Consider the following 24,320-nt stretch of genomic DNA (forward strand, 5'->3'; position numbering starts at 1 on the left):
TCCCATTCTAGTGAATAAGATCTGCTCCTGTGCATTGTGCCTATGTCCATGGGGCTTGTTATAAAGCACATTTCTAACGCAGGGTTGCTTTTGTTTCAGAGCCAAGGACTCTGTTAAACACTTCCAAGTCTATCAGATTGGGACATCGATCAAGTTTGGATTCAATGAATTTATATCTGTGAAGGATTTTACTCAACATTTTGCTAATCGGCCTCTGATTGGAAGCGAATCAGGTAGGTTACGGTGGATCTGGTAGTGGATTGCTTTGCATTCTTTGCTTCTGTCTTGATTCTCAAGACAACAGTGTGATCGGTTCGGTCTACATGAATTCATCTACTGTAGGAAGGCTCAGAAATAGAGATGAGCAAATTTGCAGTAAGGCCCAGTTCACACTGAGCAAAAATGGCAGAATCCCGCCGTGCTCTGTGTCCTGCAGTGAGTGAATGGGACAGCGCGCGTCCGCTCCTGCCGCTCTCCGCTCAAAGAAATTACATGTCAATTCTTTGAGGGGAAAAAGAAGCGCGTGCGCCCTCCCCTTCACTCACTGCAGGACAGAGTACGGTGGGATTCTGCCATTTTTGCTCACTGTAAACTGGGCCTTACTGTAAATTCGCTCATTTCTACTTCTCAGCCTCCTTACAGTTGATGTAGTCTACGCTGTTTTTGCTCAGTGTGAACAGGGCCTAATAACAAAGCTAATCTCTTTTGTTAGCTCGGCAATTGGCTCGGAGAAATTTCCCAGGACTGGATCCAACTTTTCCAGGCACCCGGAGTGCCACTGACTTTAAAGGCAGACGGCGATTCTCTTCATTATTGCTGTAAATTCGCTCATCTGTACTGAGACGTAGAAATCTAATAATGAAAATAGATTGAACCTTGGTTGTTATGGTTCTGTCACAGGCCGTAGCCATGTTTTCCTGTCAGCCCTAAGGTGGCATCCATCTTCTGCAGCCGCGGCAAATCAAACACAGATCATTCCGGTTCGGATAATATTGTTGAACCTGAACATTTTGACAGGTTCGCTCAACACTACTTGATACTAGAAATCAACTTGGTCTGCTAGTTCCTTACTATTCACAGACCAATGGCCAAGCAGAATGAGTGGACCAGACTGGTTCACTTAGTCTCACTCCACTGTGTGGCCGCTCTAATGGGATTTAAAGGGGTAGTGCGGTGGTAAACAATTATTCACAGAATAACACACATTACAAAGTTATACAACATTGTAATATATGTTATGTCTGTGAATCGCCCCCTTCCCGTGTCCCACCACCCCCACACGTATACCGGGAAGTGTGGTGTATTATACATACATGATCCGTGTCGCGTCCGTCCTTTGTAATGTGTGTTATTCTGTGAATAATTTCTTAGCGCTGCACTACCCCTTTAAGGGGCCACCACTAATTCTGTTCCGTCTGCATCTATTTAAAGGGGTTATCCAGCCCTACAAAAAACATGGCCACTTTCTTCCAGAGACAGCCCCACTCTTGTCTCCAGCTTGGGCGGGTTTTTTTCTGCTCAGTTCCATTGAAGTGAATGGCGCTTAATTGCAAACCGCACCTAAACTGTAAACAAGAGTCATGTTGTCTCTGAAAGAAAGTGGCCATGTTTTTGTAGCACTGGATAACCCCTTTAAAGTTTCTTTGCCTGTTCTTCCTTGTTGAGCTCTGATGGGGGCTTTCTATTGAGACATACCTCAGGGAATACTCTTGATGTATACCTCCGATTGAAGCAAACAAACTAGAAATGAAAAGAGCCTAACTAGTGTTATGTCTCTTTATGATAGATTCAGGTATAATGATCTATTGAGACATTAGTCTAAACTGGATCAACAAGTAAAACTATACATTTACTCAGAACTAAAATTCTTTATAACTCTTGTCACCGCCCTATTATCCACAATTATGGAACCTGATTCACCTGTCATCATAAAGGATCTGAGCAGTCTTGATGGCTTCATCACACACTTAGGAGAAAGGAGGAAACTGTTAAAAGGGGTTTATCCAAGATTAAGTATTAACCCTTTCACGACCATGGGTCATTGATTCCTCAATGCCCATGTCGTTTTTGGACATCAGCTTATCATAATGATCCCATTAGCTGATGTCCTTATGTCTGCCCTCTCTCCTCTGTCCCCTGCCGCTGTCACAATCTTGTGACAGCGGCAGGGGAGAGAGAGGAGGGGGCAGAGCGCATGATGCGCGCCCTGCAGCGATGTTAATTTACTGTGCAGCGGCGGGAGGCGGTTAATTTTCTTTAAGATCATGTAAAACAAAACAGGTTTTCAATTGGAATAATTTTAAAGAAACGCACCTATATCTAGCTATTACTCTTAGTACAGAATCGGTGCCGAAATTCCGCGCGGAACCCCCGCACGCGGACTCCGTGCCGAATCCTGCCCGCTATCTGTTAGAATTGGAGGGCTCACGACTCTCCGCTCGAAGAATTGACATGCTGGTGTCTAAGAAGTTGTTTATTTTTAGGTAGTCAGTTATCCTTGCCAGATTTAAAAAAAAAAAGTTTTTATCACAGAGCCACAACTATTAAAGCGTCTACCAGTCCTCAGATTTCTAGTAATTTGGGTTATTTCATTCCTGAGAAAAGGGAAGCCATGTAGATTTGTTAGAGCAGCGTTACACAATGCTGTAAATCTTTCTGTATAATAGGGAAGAGAATGAGATTAACAGTATTTTTTTTGTTTAATTTTTTAATTTCTTATTCTGCTTTTATATAATTTTTTTTTTTTTTTTGCAAATATCTATTTCTTAGTACATTGTAAGAAATTTTCACATCATCAAGGGATCACTACAGGAAACTGTCCAAGCAGCAGACCCTGGCCCCTGACCCATGCGGGTTTTCTGTCTTATAGTGTATGCATAGGGAAAATTGATGAAGCACAGGACAGGACAGGTGCCTGCCACGCCCTGCACCCTGCACAGTGACGGGCACTGCAGTCCAAAGTTGGCCCCTCAGCTCTGTCACAACTGCAACCACTATGCCACAAGTAATATCCCTTTAGGGTCCCTTTACACGTACTGTATCACAGTGGACTTTGCACTGATACAATAAAGACACCATGCTTACCTGTCTGCGCTCCCCCAACAACCACCTGCTTGCTCCTTCAGGTTCCCTGCTCAGTAATGGCCTGCTCAGCCAATCACTGGGACAGCGCAGTGATTGGCTGAGCAGGCTGTCAGTGTGCAGGGGCCCAGAGAAGCAAGCGACAGCTCACGGGGGGAGTGCGGACAGGTGAGCATGGTGTGTTTATTTTAATGTCTCGGGAGCTGGGTAGTTAGCTTTTACTATGGATATGGCTCTATGTAGTCTTGCTGTGAGATGAAAATCCGCTGCCATAATGGAGGGCCATAGACTTTAATAGAAATCAATACCGTGGCGTATTTTACTGCGAAACTGTTGCAATACTGCATGTGCGAATAGACCCTCAAGACGTAAAAAGTACCTAAATCTCTGTTTATTGTTCTGCATTGACTTTCTACTTTCTAAATAGAGGATGATAAGAGGAGTAATATAAAGTAGCATTGTGAGCCAATGATAAAACCAAGTATGAACAATAGCAAAGATAGGCTATGCACTACCTGATAATCCTGGGTGCACAACCCAAACATACTAAGTAAATATAATACAGAGAGAAAGAAGTATGTTATAAAAAGAGCCAATATACCAACCATATGTATAGAAATATGCTTTATTAAAGGGGTACTCCGGAGAAAATATTTTTCTTTCAAATCAACTGGTTTTAGAAAGTTACTTCTATTTTAAAACCCTCAGGTTTTCCAGTACTTATCAGCTGCTGTATGTCCTGCAGAATGTGGTGTATTCTTTCCAGTCGGACACAGTGCTCTCTGCTGCCACCTCTGTCCTAGATAGGAACTGTCCAGAGCAGGAGAGGTTTTCTATGACAATTTTTTTACTGCTCGGGACAGTTCCTGACACAGACAGAGGTGGCAGCAAAGAGCACCATGTCAGACTGGAAAGAATACACTATTTCCTGCACGACAAACAGCAGCTGATAAGTACTGGAAGACAGGAGATTTTTTTAAACAAAGGTAAATTACAAATTTGTATAACTTTCTAAAACCAGATGATTTGAAAGAAAAAGATTTTTGCTCTAGCACCCCTTTAATACATAGATATACAGTGTATGACAACAAATCTCTACCCAGGAGTTAAACACAATAAAATCAAATCTAACCACCAGGGGCCAAGTATGTGATCTCAGCCCCCAAGGTCCAGCTATCTGTTCCAATATACGATATTCACTAAAGATGCAATAATGTAACAACTAGGCCTATATCCAAAAGTTATAAACCATGAAAACAGAGACAAAGATGATAAAGTGCAACAACAGAACCAACAGTACTAACATAAAGTGCAACAACAGAACCAACAGTACTAACATAAAGTGCAACAACAGAACCAACATAAACTGTAATAAAGTGCAACAACAGAACCAACAGTACTAACATAAAGTGCAATAAAGTGCAACAACAGAACCAACAGTACTAACATAAAGTGCAATAAAGTGCAACAACAGAACCAACAGTACTAACATAAAGTGCAACAACAGAACCAACAGTACTAACATAAAGTGCAATAAAGTGCAACATCAGAACCAACAGTACTAACATAAAGTGCAATAAATTGATGAAGAGTCAAATGTATCACCAATTCAGCAGAATGATAGTAGCCGACCACTGGACACTACGCATTTGTCTCAAAGACTCTCTGAGACATCTTTTTTTTTTTTTTATTAAAAGCCAAGTTTGGCAATTTACAGTATAAGTGAGCTGAGGCTGTATGTAAATAACCCAAGGGATACTGGGATGTTTGCTTGGGGTTCGGTATTTGGTGCCCATAGTATTACATTTCACCCTGAGAATACATTTGCCTGCTATCTCCCTCAGTACACCGTGCTTCTCTGCTGAAATGCCGCTTTAAAGAGGATCAACACCGGCTTTGAGCGAGTGGTTTAACTTACAAGCCCTATTGAGCCGATGCGAGTCGGAGGCTGCCAGCACAGATAGTGTTTTTGTGAGCTGTAGACACCTGTTGGATGAGGACTGGACTGCTACCACAAACCCATTGCACACAGGTCACAAAACAGCTGTCAGCCGCTACTAATTTTGTACTGTACTTAAGAAGGTTCAAATCCGAAGGCGATTCCTAGAGGTGAAAGTTGGTTTCTCCATCTGCCCGGGTGTTAACCCTTACAGGTGCGGGAACGACTAATGTCAAAAAATCTACAAGAGTTAAAAATATGATAATGTTAAATTAATTGAATAGTTCTTGAGTGTCCTCCCTAATACAGGCGACTAAGAGAGTCTTTAGTGCAGGTGCAGACATATGATATGAGTGACATTTACATGGACGTGCATTATTTGAATTTTGTCACTTTTTAGCATTTTTTTGTTATTTTTTGGTCTGGTCTTTCTGTGCCGTAATTGTTGGGAAGTGGGTGTGTGGTTTGTTGGGCATGCCTGTTTCTGCTTGATGCGCCTTTTATGACTTTTAGGCTTTTTTATATTCACACTGTGTATAAACAACGGCCGCTGTTTGACACCTTTCTGCGGCCGATATTACCATATCAGTTGCAGGAACATCATTTTATTGTAATTGAAATGCAGGCATTTTATTTGTAACTGCTCTCTAAATAAAGGGGTTGTCCAGCGAAAATCTTTTTTCTTTCAAATCAACTGATATCAGAAAGTTATATAGATTTGTAATTTACTTCTATTAAAAAATCTCAAGTCTTCCCATACTTATTAGCTGCTGTATGTCCTGCAGGAAATGTTGTTTTATTTTCAGTCTAACACTGCTCTCTGCTGACATCTCTGGCCGAGACAGGAACTGTGTCTCGGTTTTCTAAGAATTCCCATAGAAAACCTCTCCTGCTCTGGACAGATCCTGTCTCGGCCAGAGATGTCAGCAGAGAGCATTGTGTCAGAACAACACTTCCTGCAGGACATACAGCAGCTGATAAGTATGGGAAGAATTGAGATTTTTTTTAATAGAAGTAAATTACAAATCTATATAACTTTCTGACACCAGTTGACTTGAAAAAAAAAAAAAGATTTTCGCTGGAGTACCCCTTTAACCATAGAAGTCTATACAATGTACCGGCATACATTGTGTGGATAAAGCGAGAACAACGGCCTTTGCTCCTGCATTACTGGTCACACATAATTGACTAGTCAATTATTTGTGCGGCCGTAGGGGAACAATGGCCGTTGTTCAATACAGTGTGTGAACAACAGTTGTTGTCATGCAGTGCATTATTTTAAGGCTAGAACGGTCATTGTTTTAATCGCTAACAATGGCCGTTCTTGTCTTTAAAAAAAAATACACTATGCGAACATTGCCTTAAGCAGAATTTTTTTGCTTAGTGGGAAATCAATTGATAATTCTGATGTTATACCCTGACCGTGCTTTTACAACCCACATGCAACATACAACAACAAAAGTTTTATATGTAACTGACCCAATAATTCAAAGGATGTTGTTGTCAAGTTTAAAATGTGGTTAAAAGATGGTACTAAAATAGCTCTGGTGGGTAGCATGTGCGGTAGTATGTAAGCTGTAAATGTTGGCATCAGTAAAATGTGATACGTCACTGTATATACTAAATGAACAAAGACTTGGCTGCCACCTAGTGGAGACATTTGGATTGCAGCAAATATCAAATCCACATGGAGTTTCTGTATGTTAGAAGCAGAAGAATTAGCACATAATCATATGGGATTCATAATGGAAAATCTACATGTGGGTAAATGTAGTATAAAATCTGGGATCTCACAAAACTGAACAAAAAAAAATTAGAATCTCACTGTGCCCTTTAGTATCCAATATACAGAAGTTAGTAATGGTTCTTTTTCATGTTACGAATGATATTACAGTGAAACAAATTGACAATGCGGTTTATATTAAATTATACGTCAACAAATCGGCGTATAGAGAGAATAAAGATTATACTGCTCAGAGCTGAAATGCTAAAGGTCAAGAGGAACAATAACTGTATCTCCTGTTCTGTCACTGCAGGCACTTTAATCCTATTGAAACACCCCTATCCTCGAACAGTAGAAGAGCCGTCAATATATGAATCTGTCAGAGTTCACACTGCCATGCAGTCTGGACGCTCGGAGAATGACCTGGTGCCTGTGGCCCCTTCAGTAAGTACATGCCATCACTTGTTCCGTCATATGTTTTACACATACAGCCTGACAGATTCATGAGCCCTAGCTGTATTTGTTTGTTGCATTTACATTGGTTACTGGGAGACTATGGATTTTACAGCTTTATCTTAACCCTTTAAGGACGTGGCCCATTTTCGTTTTTACGTTTTCGTTTTTTCCTCCTTGTGTTTAAAAGGTCATAGCACTTGCATTTTTCCACCTAGAAACCCACATGACCCCTTATTTTTTGCGTCACTAATTGTACTTTGCAATTACAGGCTGAATTTTTGCATAAAATACACTGCGAAACCAGAAAAAAATTCAAAGTGTGGTGAAATTGAAAAAAAAAAACGCATTTCTTTTATTTGGGGGAAATGTGTTTTTACGCCATTCGCCCTGGGGTAAAACTGACTTGTTATGCATGTTCCTCAAGTTGTTACGATTAAAACGATATGTAACATGTATAACTTATATTGTATCTGATGGCCTGTAAAAAATTCAAACCGTTGTTAACCAATATACGTTCCTTAAAATCGCTCCATTCCCAGGCTTATAGCGCTTTTATCCTTTGGTCTATGGGGCTGTGCGAGGTGTCATTTTTTGCGCCATGATGTGTTCTTTCTATCGGTACCTTGATTTCCCATATACAACTTTTTGATTGCTTTTTATTACATTTTTTCTGGATTTGATGCGACCAAAAATGCGCAATTTTGCACTTTGGGATTTTTTTGCGCTGACGCCGTTTACCGTACGAGATCAGGAATGTGATTAATTAATAGTTCGGGCGATTACGCACGCGGCGATACCAAACATGTTTATTTATTTATTTATTTATTTATTTGTTTACTTTTATTTAAAACCTGGGAAAAGGGGGGTGATTCAGACTTTCATTAGGGGAGGGGGCTTTTTACTATAAACAACACTTTATTTTTTTTTTTTACACATATACTAGAAGCCCCCCTGGGGGACTTCTAGTATATACACTTGGATCTCTCATTGAGATCTCTGCAGCATAGATATGCTGCAAAGATCCATGAGATCGGCACTCGTTTGCTTTCGGCTGCTGCAGCCGAAAACGAACGAGTGCCGAGCCGAGGACGGCGCCATCTTGGACGCGTCCCCGGCCGGCATCAGTAACGGAGATCGCTCCTCCGGGACAAGGTCCCGGAGGAGCGATCTCCCCCACTAGACCCCAGGGAAACAATGCCTCCGGAAATCGGAGGCAGCTGTCAACTTTGACAGCTGCCTCCAATTAGCTAATTAGCGGGCACGGCGATCAGACCGTGCCCGCTAATAGCAGCGGTCCCGGGCTACTCGCGGCACCCGGGATCGCGGCACTTCAAAGCGGGGCCGCGCGTGCAAGTGCGGACATATGACGTACCGGTACGTCATATGTCCTTAAGAGGTTAAAGGGATACTCTGGAGAAATAAAAATGTTTTCAAATCAAGTTATACAGATTTGTAATTTTACATCTATTTCAAAATCTCCAGTCTTCCAGTACTTATCAACTGCTGTACGTCCTGCAGAGAGTGGTGTATTCCTTCCAGTATAAGATAGTGCTCTCTGCTGCCACCTCTGTCCATGACAGGAACTGTGCAAAGCAGTAGCAAATCCCCAATAAAAACTTCTCCTGCTCTGGACAGTTCCTGTCATGGAAAGAGGTGGCAGCAGAGAGCACTGTCTTAGGGTGCGTGCACACTAGGTAATTCCTGCATAATTCTGTCGCTCATACCCGCACGCGGTGGCGCACATCTCCGCCCGTGCCATGGACACTATTCTTCCGCCCGTGCATAGAATAGTGTATATGGCACAGGCGGAGATGCGCGCCGCCGCGTGCGGGTACGAGTGTCGGAATCCGCTGCGGGTCATACGCGGGAATTCCGTAGTGTGCACGCACCCTTATACTGGAAGGAATACACCACGTCCTACAGGATATACAGAAGCTGATGGGTACTGAAAGACTGGAGATTTTTAAATAAAAGTAATTTACAAATCTGTATAACTTTATGACTTAAATATAATTTAAGCCCTTTAATCTCTACTGATAAGAAGACAGGTGCTATACAGATGTAGCAGAGCTAAATTTGTTATTAAATTCCTATTTTTGTGCACTTCACTGCAATGTAAAGTAAAATGGTAACCAGTATCAACCAAATGCATTAACCGTCTAAGTTGTAAAAAGGCCTCTACAAAATTAGAGCTGAAAAATTCTCTTTTCCACTAGTTTTTATTTTTTTATTTGTTTATTTTTATTATTATCAATTAACACATTTCATTTATGTTTTTGTTTTCAGTTGGGCACAAAGGAAGGTTATCTCACAAAACAAGGAGGACGTGTAAAGGTAATAATCTTGATGCTAATTGGTCTACAATGTATGAAAGGGTTTTCCAAAAATCAAAAACCAAAACTCATTTAGGGTTCATTCACACCTACAGGATCTGCAGCAGATTTGAAGTTGCAGATTCAAAGCAAGCCTGCAGTTTCAAATTTGCGCCATCAAATCTGCTGCAGATCCTGTATATGTGACCGCGCGCTTAAAGGGATTGTATGAGATTCGAAAACGGGGAAAAGTGTCGGAGCTGCAGTACCAGACATAGCTCATAGGCAAGAGTTGAGCTGTTTCTAGAATAGGACATTCTATCAGGTCGCAACCTCTTAACATATTAAGGTTTATATAAAGGAAAACTTTCAGCTAGAAAAGACGCCTCAAACTGCTCACATAGCTATGTAAGTAGTGAGACCATCTATATATATCTATCCTGTATTGTAGAATATGTAGGAGACCGCACTTCCAAAAAGAATATCCACTTTATTCACACCAAGCATTGGAAATGCGGTCTCCTACATCATCTTGGATATTTCATACAAACCTGGGTCCGGTTTGGTGAGACTTGCACCCACAATCTTTTTTTCTTGTGCTGCTGAAAACCTGTTTTTTTGCATATCCTAAATTAGTTGTCTGAGGTGCAATCTTCCAAAAAAACAAAAAAACTTTTATTGCACCTCTTAAGTGTCATAGGGGCATGGCCTGAGCATTTTAGTGTATTTTGGTGCCCTGGCCATGCCTCTATGAAAGGTCAGAGCAGCAGTATGGTTTTGTTTTTTCTTCTTCACTTTAGGTGATTACAGCCTTAAAGTCCGGTGAATTTTTTTATTAAAGTATTGTATTGCCCCCCAAAAGTTCTACAAATCACCAATATACACTTATTATGGGAAATGCTTATAAAGTAGTTTTTTCCCTGCACTTACTACTGCATCAAGGCTTCACTTCCTGGATAACATAGTGATGTCACTTCTTGGATAACATGGTGATGTCACAACCCGACTTCCAGAGCTGTGCGGTCTGTGGCTGCTGGAGAGGATGATGGCAGGGGGATGGTCAGTGTCCCTCCAGTGCCCTGTATGCCTCAGTTTCCCCCTCCCATCATCCTCTCCAGCAGCCACAGCCCGCACAGCTCTGGGAGTCGGGTCGTGACATCACCATGTTATCCAGGAAGTGACATCACCATGTTATCCAGGAAGTGACATCACCATGTTATCCAGGAAGTGAAGCCTTGATGCAGTAGTAAATGCAGGGAAAAAAAGCACTTTATAATCATTTCCCGTAATAAGTGTATATTGGTGATTTGTATAACTTTTGGGGGGCGATACAATACTTTAATAAAATTCTTTGCCGGACTTCTCCTTTAACCAGCTACAATAAAGGTACGGTATGGATAGTCTTGCTGCTTAGATAGATATGTAGCCGTAGAAGTAGTTAGGAACGTCTTATCTAGCTGACAGTTTCCCTTTAAAATCTGTCTTAAAAATAAAGGATACTCACCAATCAGATCCTTTGCCACTGCTGTTCCATCAGTGCACGAGTCCCCTCTGCTCATCGCTCTCTGTTAATATATCAGCATGCAGGAAATATACTTCTATACTTATGCTTATACAATCACTGGCTGAGGCAGGTCACTGCTGCTGTTAGTGATTGGCTGAGGGGGCAGTTTGCAGGATCTGCAGGAAAAAAAGCAGACAGCACTCTGGACTGGGAACAGTTGGGTAGACAGGACAGGTGAGTATGCTTTTTTTTTTTTCTATGTTTGTAGCACTAGTGTCCTTTCCAAAAAGAAAAAAAAGTGTCCCCATACAACCCTTTTTAGTCGCTGTATAAGAAGTGACAGTATAATAGTAGTGATGAAAGAGTATAACTGCTGGCCAGCATCATTAGAGGAGTCTTTCACACGGTGATATTTCTGCACCAGGTCATCAGCCGTTGTGAGTGTTGTTTTCCTTCTGCTGAAATGCTTTTTTCTCGGTGATAAATCTAGACCCTGGAATAGCACTTGTATCCATTAACAATGTGACAATGTTCTTCTTGTGTCTGATAGAGCTGGAAAACCAGGTGGTTTATACTGACACGTAATGAGCTGAAATATTATAAGGACCAGCTGGTAAGTTGTATCACTTGTGTAGACCGCATACTCGTTAAAATGGAATAGGGATCAGTGGCGGGAGAGGTAGATGGTTTGTGCACTTTCAAAAGTGCCCTGTGGATTTATAATAAGATTCCTCAGTGTCCTATTATATGGCCCTATTAAGGCCCGATCAATATTGTAGACAAGTGCCAATCTGCTAGATCAGTGCTCGTTTACTGAGCCTATTATGCCGCGTTTACGCGAAACGATAATTGGCCCGATCGTACGATTAACGATGTTGGAGTAATGATTTTTTTTTCATAACGATTAGCAGCGTTTAGACTGTACGATATATCGTACGGAAAATTCGTTTTGCGATCGGTTAAGCCTATCTCACACATTGGTTAAATCGGCGAACGACTGTTTACACGGAACAATCTGCAAATTTTTAGCGAACGACGATTTTAGAACATGTTGTAAGATCAAAGTGAACGATTTCTCGTTCGTCGTTTGATCGTTTGCCACGTTTACACGTACGATTATCGTTCAAATTCGAACGTTATCGCGCATATTCGCACGATAATCGTTACGTGTAAACGCAGCATTACATGGCCCCATGATTGTTTCATTGGCTGACTGTTGTTTCTATTACACAGAAGGATAATCTGACGAATCGGGTCGATTATCGCTCCGTCTAATAGTGCCCTTACAGCTAAGCTTTTCACAGCCTGCTAATTTTTTAAAATTGAAGCTTTAATAAAGAATTAGGGAAATGAAGAATTTGTTTAATTAAAATGTAAGTTCAGTTTTTAGCTGGTCCAAAGGAAAGCTACACCCTGTATATGTACTACTTTCTTTGTCAGTGGTGTATATCTGTTTCACCAGTATCTAATTTACTAGTATTTTCCTGCAAATCCGTCAGCAGAATTCACATTGTTAAAACATACTATACAGTTTTGCACAAATCACTGTAAATTCATGGTGTTTTCTAAAATGGGTATAATAGGTCATTAGAAATGAGCGAACCTGGAGCATGCTGGAGTCCATCCGAACCCGAACGTTCGGCATTTGATTAGCGGTGGCTGCTGAACTTGGATAAAGCCTTAAGGCTATGTGGAAATTATGGATATAGCCATTGGCTGTATCCATGTTTTCCAGACAACTTTAGAGCTTTATCCAAGTTCAGCAGCCCCAGCTAATCAAATGCCGATCGTTCGGGTTCGGATGAACTTGAACCCGAACCCGGTTTGCTCTTCTCTACAGGTCATATTTCCCTGGTACTGTAGGCTGGGACCCTTAATCAATTCTACTGGTGAACCCTTGGCACCCCAGTCTGTGGGTATGGGTACACTACGGAATCCCGATGGAAAAACTGCAGCTCACACCCGCTTGCAAACTCTGGCAGCCGCGCACATCCCCGTGGCTCCCATAGGCTTCATTCTATGGTTTGCCAGATTCCACCATCCGCCCAAAGAATGATCGGGTTAATTCATAGAGTCTATGGGAGCTGCAGAGATGCACGTGGCTGCCAGAGTCCGCGAGCAAAGGAATCCGTGACAGGTGTTCCTTAGGGATTCCGTAGTGTGCACATACCCGAATACCGAAGCAGAGAATTAACCATTTGTTTTTCTTCCCTGTATTTGCACCCCTCCTTATAATAAAGGGGGGTATTCTAGCAATAGAGGAATATTAGGACATTGCTGTATAGGCCATGCCCTAGAATAGAGGCATGGCTTCCTCATCTTCAATTTTAACAAAACTGCACTCAGTGAAACAAAAAACAGTTAAAAATTTTTTTTTCCTATTTTGCTCTTTCTGCAGTCCCAGGAGCCAATAAAGACTCTGGACCTCAATGAGTGCAGTGCTGTACAGTTTGACTACTCACAGGAGAGAGTCAATTGCTTCTGGTATGTGATTTGTACATTTTTAGTCTTACTATAACACTTTGTCACTTTGTCAATAAAAGTTGACCTGCACATCTGATACAACTATTTTTACTACACAGGTGTACGCTGCAACCAGGGGCGTAGCTAATGTCTCTTGGGCCCTGGTGCAAGAGGTCAACTTGGGCCCCCCCTTACCACATACTGACTAATAACACCACATAATGACTAACACCACCGCTGCTACTGACTAATACCACCACATACTGACTAACACCACCGCTGCTATTGATTAACACTACCGCTGCTACTGAATAAAATCCTCTGTACATAGACCAATATCACTTCATACAGTCAGATAGAGGTGGACGCACTGTACACAGGCTCTATACGCCATATACATTACAGTGCAGTTATATGAAGTGATTCACAGGGGACGTCTTCTCTGATCAGAGTTCTTCCCTTTTCATCTTCTCCATCTGCCCTGGGCCATTATGAGAATTTCTCCGAGCCACAAATCTACAGAATCTGCCAGACAGACATATTAGGCTCCTCGCTCCTCACATCCTCATCTCTATACACACTGCACATCTGTAATGGCCCCTTTACAATCTCATTTAGTGGGTAGGCTGACACTGTGACCCGCTTATAGTACATATCCCCCTATTGTATACACCCCCCGTGTAGTCCACCTTATAGATGGCCCCCCAATGTTTCCCCCTTATAGATGGCCCCCTGTGTTGTCCCTATTATAGATGCCCCCTGTTATCCCCCATATAGATGGCCCCCCATTTTATCCCCCTTACAGATGCCCCCCATGTTATCCCCTCCTCCTGCCCCTCCATCATACTACTACCCCTTTCATCCTCCTGCCCCTCCATCATCATACTACTACCCCTTTCATCCTCCTGCCCCTCCATCATCATACTACAACCACCTCCATCATAATACTATTACCCCTTCATCCTCCTGCCCTTTCATCATCATACCACTACACCCCTCATCATCCTCTTGTTCCATCATCATACCACTACTCCTCTCATCATCCTCTTGTTCCTTCATCATCATAACACTACACCCCTCATCATCCTCTTGTTCCTTCATCATCATACCACTACACCCCTCATCATCCTCTTGTTTCTTCATCATCATACCACTACACCCCTCATCATCCTCTTGTTCCTTCATCATCATACCACTACACCCCTCATCATCCTCTTGTTCCTTCATCATATCATTACACCCCTCATCATCCTCTTGTTCCTTCATCATATCATTACACCCCTCATCATCCTCTTGTCCCTTCATCATCATACCACTACACCCCATCATCGTCTTGTTCCATCATCATACCACTACACTCCCATCATCCTCTTGTTCCATCATCATACCACTACATCCCTCATCATCCTCTTGTTCCCTCATCATCCCCTTTAAAACAAAAAAATCTATACTCACCTGAATGATTCCTCTAGTCCCCTAGTCATACGCTGGAGGGGCTTCCCGCGAAAGGAGGGCGGAGCTTCGTTGGACCTGTTTTTTTTTTCAACACTGTTTTTTTTTTCGCTCCCTGCGCCGGAAGTACTTCCCCCCCGGCGCACACAGAGCTCCCTGGGGAGCCGCAACACAGCCGGGGGCCCGTCCCAGCCTGCCTCTTGTGATCGCAAGCAAAACATTGCTTGCAGTCACAAGAGGGAGTGAGAGGCGGGCAGTGCAGTGGCATGGGGGGGGCCTCGCGGGCCGCCCCTTTCTAGCGCCCTGGTCACAGCGGCGACCGCTGTGACCATGGTCGCTACGCCACTGGCTGCGACGGCTGAAATATAGACACAAAAACATAAAAGTGAAACAGTATGCTGCCTGCAAATTTCTGCTTTTGTATTTGATGTTGTGCAGACATGTCAAAAATTTTGATTTTGGGTTGGATTATTAGTGCAGAGACCCCCATAGATGTCTAGATATAGGGTGAGGCTTCCCTGACTCGATGCTTACTCTAACTTGTATTGTGAGTCTATGGAGCCAGTCTCCTGCAATAAGAAGACTTTATGGTAAAGAGGACCAGGGCGATTTTATTATTTTTGTGATTTTTTTTTTTATTATATAGACGAGGAATGATGAAAATTCTAAAGCCCGCAGTGTCATTCCTAGTCTAATCTGAGGAAATACAAGAGAAGTGGAGATTCAGAGACAAGAGACTGTGGGAGTTCCCAGGGATCCCCTAGTAGTGCATCCAGCATCTTTCAGGCCTATAGATTTTGTGTCAAAGAACATGTACCGCACAGTAGGCATTGCAGCTTGAATCGATAAGCACAAGTGTCTGCTGGGAACCAACCAATGTTCACCCTTCAGTGATGGAGCAGAGAACTATTGTGATAACCTTGGAAGGCTTAGGGCCCTATTCCACCAGACGATTATCGTTCAGATTATCGTTAAATCGTTCAAATCTAAACGATAATCGTTTGGTTGAAATGCAGTTAACGATTAACGACCGAACGAGAAATCGTTGATCGCTTTATAAGACCTGGACCTATTTTTATCGTTGGTCGTTCGCAAATCGTTCGCATTGAATAAGACGTCGTTTGGTCGTTCGCAGTAGATACGAATACACTAGCGAAGAAATAGCGAAGAAAAAAACTATGGCAAATACGATCATAAGTAACGATTATCGTTCCATGGAAATGAGGGAACGTTTTCAGGTCTTTCGCAATAGCGGTCGTTTGAGATTGTTAATCGTTAACGATTATGCGAACGATAATCGTCCGGTGGAATAGGGCCCTTAGAGTGCAGCATAGACTTTTTCAGGGACCCTTCATATCCTACCTCCTATTTGGAGAGGCTTCTCCACCCACTCCATTCAGTACTTAAAGGGGTTGTCCAGTGGAAATCTCTTTCTTTCTGGCACCCTTACCATTGGCACACAATGAAAGTGGTGTTTTACTCTTTACCTTTTATATAGTTCATACGGTCGGATCCTGGTCCCTAATCAAAAATATTTGTAACCTCCTTCCATGTGCTATTTCCAATACTGGTGTTTTCTTATATACCAGAGAGACATCAGCAGATATTGTACATATAATTCCACAATATTCTGTATTATAAACTCACAGCTGACTATACACTCTCCCTCTACAGTTTAGTGTTTCCTCTGAGGACATACTACCTATGTGCAAAGACTGGGGCAGAAGCAGACGAATGGATAAAAATTTTAAGGTGGAAAATGGTAAGAAACCACGTTCCCTTTACTAATGGCTTTTGGCCTTTTAGATGTTGCTGTTGTATTTTACTGTAAATGCGTCACTTGATGAAATTTTGTAGCCATGGAGACCCGAGCTTCACCACTGATCCGATAGCAGCCCTCATGACAGCTATTCCACTCAAACATAACTTTTCATACGTTGCTGCCCATGGTGAGACAATTAATTCCATACTTATCTATTCAGTCTCCTTCCCCCAGTTCTGAGCTGCTGCTTTCTGCTGAAGACTGTGTGTAAGCTTTTCTCTTCATCTCCCCCTCCCTTCCCAGATGGCTGATGTAAACAGGTCCCTGGTTAGGCTGTATCTGCAACTTTGTAGTTTCTAATGTAATGTCGGGAAGGTTAATCTGAGGCCAAGTTGCTGAACTCACTATGATTATCCCTCCCGGGAATTACAAAGAAGCTACAAGGTTGCAGATAGACTTTTTTTTACATCAGCCTTCTCTAAAGGGAGGAGGGGGGATGGAGAGACAAGTTCACACAGTTTTTTTATGTCTTCAGCAGATAGCAGCAGCTCAGAACTGGGGGAAGGAGACTGAATAGATAAGTATGGAATGAATTGTCAGCAACATATGAAAAGTTATGTTTGAGTGGAATATCCGTCTAAAGGAAGCCTGTCCTGAGTTATATGCCTTGAAATAGGGATAGGCTTCCTTATTATAACAGCTATGATCCACTCTAAGATGCCGCAGCATTCCAGAGAAATGTCTTGGGGAAGAGGTAAAAAACAATTAGCAGGGTAGCCCCAGCCCCGCTGCACTCTATTGATAAATCTGGCTATATACAGATTGGGATAGACCTGTCAATCAGATCTAACCAGGAGAGAAGCCGCTAGATAAGTGCTAAACTATGATTTCTCTGAAATGCCACAGTATGGGAGTGAATCATTGATGGTTTATTGGGGATGCCCGAATGCCCATGCCTGTTTCATTTGGTTTGGGCAGAAAGAAACTGATGACAGGTCCCCTATACAAATGGGGCCTATTTTAAGTAATCATGATATCCCATAACATTATAATCGGTATTGATCTGAGCTCTGGGATCCCTCCTGATCCTTAAAATAATGGGGCAGGAAATGGGACATTTACCCTAAGGGTTCAAACCCACTTGGCGGATCTGCAGCGAGTCTCCTTGCTGCGTTTTTGCAGCGAGACTCGCTGCAGATCCCAGCCCTATACTTTCATTAGCAGAGAAACTCGCAGCAGGGATGTACATCCCTGCTGCGATTTTGCCTGCAGCCCTCCCCATTAACCCCCTTAGCCACCGGACATTATACATTACCAAGTCCCCGCTCCTGCTTGCTTCGGGGCTCCCGGTGTCTTCACGGCCTGCCCGGCCAATCAGTGCGCTGCGGCGGGGCAGCGCACTGATTGGCCGGGCGGAACGTTCCGGGAGCCACCGAAGCAAGCAGTAATGTATATCCTGCCCGCCCCCCTGCAGCCCCGATCGCCCCCCGCAGCCCCTGGCCGCACGATGTACATCCCTGCTGCGATTTTGTCTGCAGCCCGCCCCATTAACCCCCCAGCCGCCGGACATTATACATTACCGGGTCCCCGCTCCTGCTTGCTTCGGGACCCGGTAATGTATAGTCTGGCCGCCCCCCTGCTGCCCCGATCACCCCCTCAGCAGCACTGATTGCCCCCTGCAGCCCCCGACCACACGATCGCCCCCGGCCGCACAATCGCACCGCACCCCACACCCCGCGATCGGAGCTGCAGGGGAGCAATCAGTGCTGGGGGGGGGGGGGGGAAGGTGGCGATCGTGCGGCCGGGGGCTGCGGGGGGCGATCGTGCGGCCGGGGGCTGCGGGGGGCAATCGTGCGGCCAGGGGCTGCGGGGGGCGATCGGGGCTGCAGGGGGGCGGGCAGGATATACATTACTGCTTGCTTCGGTGGCTCCCGGAACGTTCCGCCCGGCCAATCAGTGCGCTGCCCCGCCGCAGCGCACTGATTGGCCGGGCAGGCCGTGAAGACACCGGGAGCCCCGAAGCAAGCAGGAGCGGGGACTTGGTAATGTATAATGTCCGGTGGCTAAGGGGGTTAATGGGGAGGGCTGCAGGCAAAATCGCAGCAGGGATGTACATCCCTGCTGCGAGTTTCTCTGCTAATGAAAGTACAGGGCTGGGATCTGCAGCGAGTCTCGCTGCAAAAATGCAGCAAGGAGACTCGCTGCAGATCCGGCAAGTGGGTTTGAACCCTAAAGACATATTTTAAGAAGGCTCATTACTGACATCTAGTGGCAGATAATAGACTCCTACATTGTTTTCTGTAACAGCACATATTAAAGTCTTGGTAAGACCTGCTGTGATGCATCTGAATACAGGAAAAGAAACTCTCATCCAGTCTGATGAATTCCCTTTTCTATGATGATTTTATATCCAGCCTGGTTTAATGCCTGATGAAGAGGAGGGTTGCCTCCTCGAAACACGCTGCCATTAAAGAATTGTTCTTAAAGGGGAACTCCAGGTAGAGGTTAAAAAAATAAAACTTCTGCAGAAGCATATAGCATTACTTACTTATCTATCCCAGTTTTGGAACTTCCAAAAATCCATTTGTTTTCGGGGGTTTTGTTCTGTATTGTGTTTCTGTACTTCCTGGTGGAGCAGTTCCCAGAATGCAGTACTGGTACCGGAATGCAATGCTTTCCCTTAGCTGTTCATCACAGTCCTCCACCCTGCACATTCTCCACCCAAATCTGTTGCAGAACATCTAGGCTGTGTTTACACATTGCAGTTTCATTGTGTTACTGAAATATTTGCAGGACTTTGTCATTTCATTGTGGTCCCACCCGCACAACACAAAGTTGCTACGTGTAACACCACACAGCACTGTATTCTCTACCTGTAACACCACACAGCACACTGTATTCTCTACCTGTAACACCACACAGCACACTGTATTCTCTACCTGTAACACCACACAGCACGCTGTATTCTCTACCTGTAACACCAATCAGCACACTGTATTCTCTACCTGTAACACCGCACAGCATGTTGTATTCTCTACCTGTAACACCACACAGCACACTGTATTCTCTACCTGTAACAACACACAGCGCACTGTATTCTCTACCTGTAACACCACACAGCACACTGTATTCTCTACCTGTAACACCACACAGCACACTGTATTCTCTACCTGTAACACCACACAGCACTGTATTCTCTACCTGTAACACCACACAGCACACTGTATTCTCTACCTGTAACACCACACAGCACACTGTATTCTCTACCTGTAACACCACACAGCACGTTGTATTCTCTACCTGTAACACCACACAGCACGCTGTATTCTCTACCTGTAACACCACACAGCACACTGTATTCTCTACCTGTAACACCACACAGCACGTTGTATTCTCTACCTGTAACACCACACAGCACACTGTATTCTCTACCTGTAACACCACACAGCAGGCTGTATTCTCTACCTGTAACACCACACAGCACTGTATTCTCTACCTGTAACACCACACAGCACTGTATTCTCTATCTGTAACACCACACAGCGCCCTGTATTCTCTATCTGTAACACCACACAGCACACTGTATTCTCTACCTGTAATGCTGATATTGGAATAAAGTAAAGAATTCTTTAAAAAAAATGTTCTTGTCATTTCCACGCACATATAATGATTAAGCATCTTTTATCTTTGAAGTTGAGCCCCACAATAAGGACTTCATCCGATATTATGTTACATGGGATATAGTGTTTATGCCTCGTTTTCTCCAGGTGGGATAGGCAGTGCCGGCTCTGATCCTCTCTGCCATTTAGCATCGTTTACTTGTGTTACTGCAGCATTTTTGTGAATACGCTGCAGTACTACAATGAAACTCCAACATGTGTGAACACAGTCTTAATTTTTAGGAACACTTCTGCACAATCAGCAAAATTGCAGCAGCTGCTTCTGGCTGGTCAGAGATGGTGAATCACTCAGAGAATTGGGGGATCCAGCCAAGCCTCCTGGGACATCACGCCCTGCTCCCTGTCCGCATTATCAGCTTGTGCTCAGCAAACACACACAATGTGAGACAGAGGCGTGGAATATTTGTCTCCTAAGGTGGGAGAGCAGTGGGAGCAGGAGACTATGTGGATTGGCCTTATGTGGAGTTCCCCTTTAAGCATCAGTGTGGAGTCTGTGTCTGTGTCCTTTGGGGAACTACGAGGTCAGGACATTGGGCTCTTGCTGAAGGGAGTGTGCCAGGACAGATCCACCAATTTTCTATTGTCTCCTTGCCCAGCCTGGTTCATGTACTCATGTCTATTCTTTCCCTGCACAATATAAGCGGCCTACCAGTGTCATCCATAACATTAGCTTGAGTAAAGTTTGTTTATCTTGTTGCTACTTTGAAAATACCTTAAAGGAGAAGTTCGGCGAAACTTTTTATGAAAGTATTGTCTTGTCCCCCCAAAAGTTATACAAATCACCAATATAGACTTATTACGGGAAATGCACATAAAGTGCTTTTTCCCTGCACTTCCTACTGCATCAAAGCTTCACTTCCTGGATAACATGGTGATGTCACGACCTGACTCCCAGAGCTGTGTGGGCTGTGGCTGCTGGAGAGGATGATGGCAGAGGGACATTGAGGAACACTGAGCATTCCTCTGCCATCATCCTCTCCAGCAGCCACAGCCCACACAGCTCTGGGAGTCAGTGTGACATCACCATTTTATCCAGGAAGTGACATCACCATTTTATCCAGGAAGTGAAGCCTTGATGCAGTAGTAAGTGCAGGGAAAAAAGCACTTTATAAGCATTTCCACTAATAAGTGTATATTGGTGATTTGTATAACTTTTGGGGGGCAATAAAATACTTTAATAAATTTTTTTGCTGGACTTCTCCTTTAATTGTTAGCAGTGCAGCTATAGCTACATGTATCTTTGGGTGACCGCCCAGGCTTTTGTAATGTGTGCTGTTTCTTTGTTCTAGTCTCAAATAAGAAGACAAACCATGAGACGATGAAGGCGACTGCAAACTATCTGCACTGGGCAAGATTCGCTCAGAGGACGTCATTGCTCAGATACACTGGACATTTACATTATCAATATGTGTAATAACCGATTTATACAGAGAAATCACATTATTCCTGGAGGGTTGTTAGTATTATTAACTGACAGATATAATGGAAATCCTAAGAAACATGACAGGTTTTCATAGATATAGAACTAGGCCCAAGTACTGGACATAGAATGCAGACTCTTGTTTTCCTATGACATATGACATGTAAAGTTTTTTTATTTTGTCAGATGAGATGAGATTTTGACCTATTCAAAGCAGCATGTTCATATGGGAAAAACTAGTCTGATAATTTAGCATAAAAACAAGCTCCTATTGGTTTAAAGGGATATTAAAGTTGTTGTTTTTTTTGTTTTTTTTAATCATACATTGCTGGAGCCAAGTAAAAAATTTTTGGAAAAAAAATCGTTACCATCCCTATGTCCCTTGCAACTCCTGTTGGTCCCCTGCCATTGGTCTCCTTTGCCTGACGAGAGCTCGCTCCTGCTCTGTCATACATGTGAAAGGGGTGGTAAGAATAGCTATGGAACTGGGTACCTTTACATAGTTTTTTTTACATACATTTTTTGAAAGTAAAGACATATACACTGTGTTTTGTGAACTCAGGAGTGAAGATGGCCATAGCTGGCCAATAGTGAAGTCTACGGGGGAATTCGGTAGAAATGGTGTCACTAGAGATGAGCGAACCGGGTTCGGGTCCATCCGAACCCGAACGATCGGCATTTGATTAGCGGGGGCTGCTGAACTTGGATAAAGCTCTAAGGTTGTCTGGAAAACATGGATACAGCCAATGACTATATCCATGTTTTCCACATAGCCTTAGGGCTTTATCCAAGTTCAGCAGCCACCGCTAATCAAATGCCGAAAGTTCGGGTTAGGATCGACTCGAGCATGCTCCAGGTTTGCTCAACTCTAGGTGTCACAAATTTGTCACATCATTTTTGCATACATTTTGTTAACTCTGCTGGAGGCAAAGAAGAGTCTTGGTGTATCACTCATGTTGCCTTTTAGCACGCTTCACCACTCCATCCTCTCCTTCTCCATCAATATTATAAATTGCCCAGTCTGATGCATGATCACGCCATCGTCCTGGTCTGCGCATGCGCCAATGAAGTCACAGGCTGTGCGCCTCCTGCATTGGCCGTCACCAGAAACGCCTATCCCATGGGTAGGTGACAAATGATTACAGTGGGAAAACCCCTTTAACTGTTACAATCATTTTAAGTTGTTGACATTTGTTTGTACAGTGTAATATTTAAGTATCCTTATTATAGAATGGAGTCTTGACATGTTAAGTGTATTGTTTACAATTTATTACGTAGAGTAAGAGAAATAAAATATATTTGTACTTTTCACATATTTACTTGTTATTCTGTACTTTCTGCTGTGATGGAAAAATGTCCGATAACGCAGGTTACTACTCTTTAGGGCTATGTTCACACGCTGTGAACAACCGGCCATTCCGTGACCCGGCCGGGTCACGGAACGGCCGGTCTTAGCCCAGATCATCCCGGCCAGAACTTAAGTACCGGCCGGGTGATCCTTCTGGCCGCGGAGCTCTGATGCGGGCGCATCAGCGTGCGCCCGCATCAGAGCTTCCCATAGTCCACAGTGAAGCAAGCGGACGGAGCCGCTTGCTTCACTGTGTGCACTGACAGGTCTTTCTGCGGCCGGAATTCACTGAATTCCAGCCGCAGAAAACTGACATGTCAGTTTCTTCCGGCGCCGCACGGGATCCCGTCCGGAGAGTATACGATGTGTGTACGCTCCGGCCGGGATCCCATTAAAAATAAAGCTATGTCCCACCCCGCAAAACTACGGCCGTAGTTCTGCGGCGAGAACTACGGTCGTAGTTTTACGTAGTGTGAACATAGCCTAAAGGTGTAGTGCAGCGCTGACTTTTTCAAAAAAATCTAAAACCACATGACAAAGTTGGCTTCTATTACGCAAGACGATTATCGGCCGTATTGGCAATTTGGGGGCTGGACCTTGACTCGTTAATCCAACCCCCAGCTCTGCCCCTGTCAGTGACGTGGGTGACGGTGGTCACATGATCTACAAGAGCATTACTGTCACACAAAAAAATGGACATGTCACACAGACCCTCACTGATCACTGAGTATAGCTTGGAGAAGCCTGTGCCTGTGAGCTTCACTTCCCATTCATAGCTCGTTCTGACATGTTGCAGGATCCAGGTTCTATAGACGTGTATTGTTTTCCTGGCTATATTTAGCGATTGGTGGGATAGTAATGTTTTGAAGAGGACCTATTGGCTTAGAAAATGTTAGCCAGCATAAAATGATCTGTATTATAAGGCCATGTTCACACAACGTGTGAGACCGGCCATTTTGTGACCCGGGCGAGTGACAAAACGGCCGATCTATGAAAAGATCATCCCTGCAGTACTGGCCTTATGATCTATCGGGTCGCAGTGTTCTGATGTGGGCGCATCTGTGCGTGCCCACATCAGAACTTTACACTGCACACTATGGAGTGTATGGCCAAATCCGCTCGCTTCACAGTGTGCACTGACATTGTTTTCTGTGGCCGCTATTCACTGAATAGCGGCCAC

At 43.7% G+C, this 24,320-nt stretch overlaps 1 protein-coding gene across 1 annotated transcript in view; it reads left to right on the forward strand.

The window, feature by feature from the left end:
* Positions 1-23,107, forward strand: part of DAPP1 (dual adaptor of phosphotyrosine and 3-phosphoinositides 1) — a 40,443-nt gene extending 17,336 nt beyond the window's left edge. Inside the window, exons 3-9 of the mRNA XM_069976790.1 lie at positions 100-233; positions 7,057-7,187; positions 9,486-9,533; positions 11,566-11,628; positions 13,414-13,499; positions 16,605-16,692; positions 21,662-23,107. Of these exons, the coding sequence (XP_069832891.1) occupies positions 100-233; positions 7,057-7,187; positions 9,486-9,533; positions 11,566-11,628; positions 13,414-13,499; positions 16,605-16,692; positions 21,662-21,694 (583 nt within the window). The 3' untranslated portion in view covers positions 21,695-23,107. The remainder of the gene's footprint in view (positions 1-99; positions 234-7,056; positions 7,188-9,485; positions 9,534-11,565; positions 11,629-13,413; positions 13,500-16,604; positions 16,693-21,661) is intronic.
* Positions 23,108-24,320: the final 1,213 nt, after the last annotated feature.

This window comes from Dendropsophus ebraccatus, chromosome 7, assembly GCF_027789765.1.
Source record: "Dendropsophus ebraccatus isolate aDenEbr1 chromosome 7, aDenEbr1.pat, whole genome shotgun sequence".
NCBI classification, from domain to species: domain Eukaryota; kingdom Metazoa; phylum Chordata; class Amphibia; order Anura; family Hylidae; genus Dendropsophus; species Dendropsophus ebraccatus.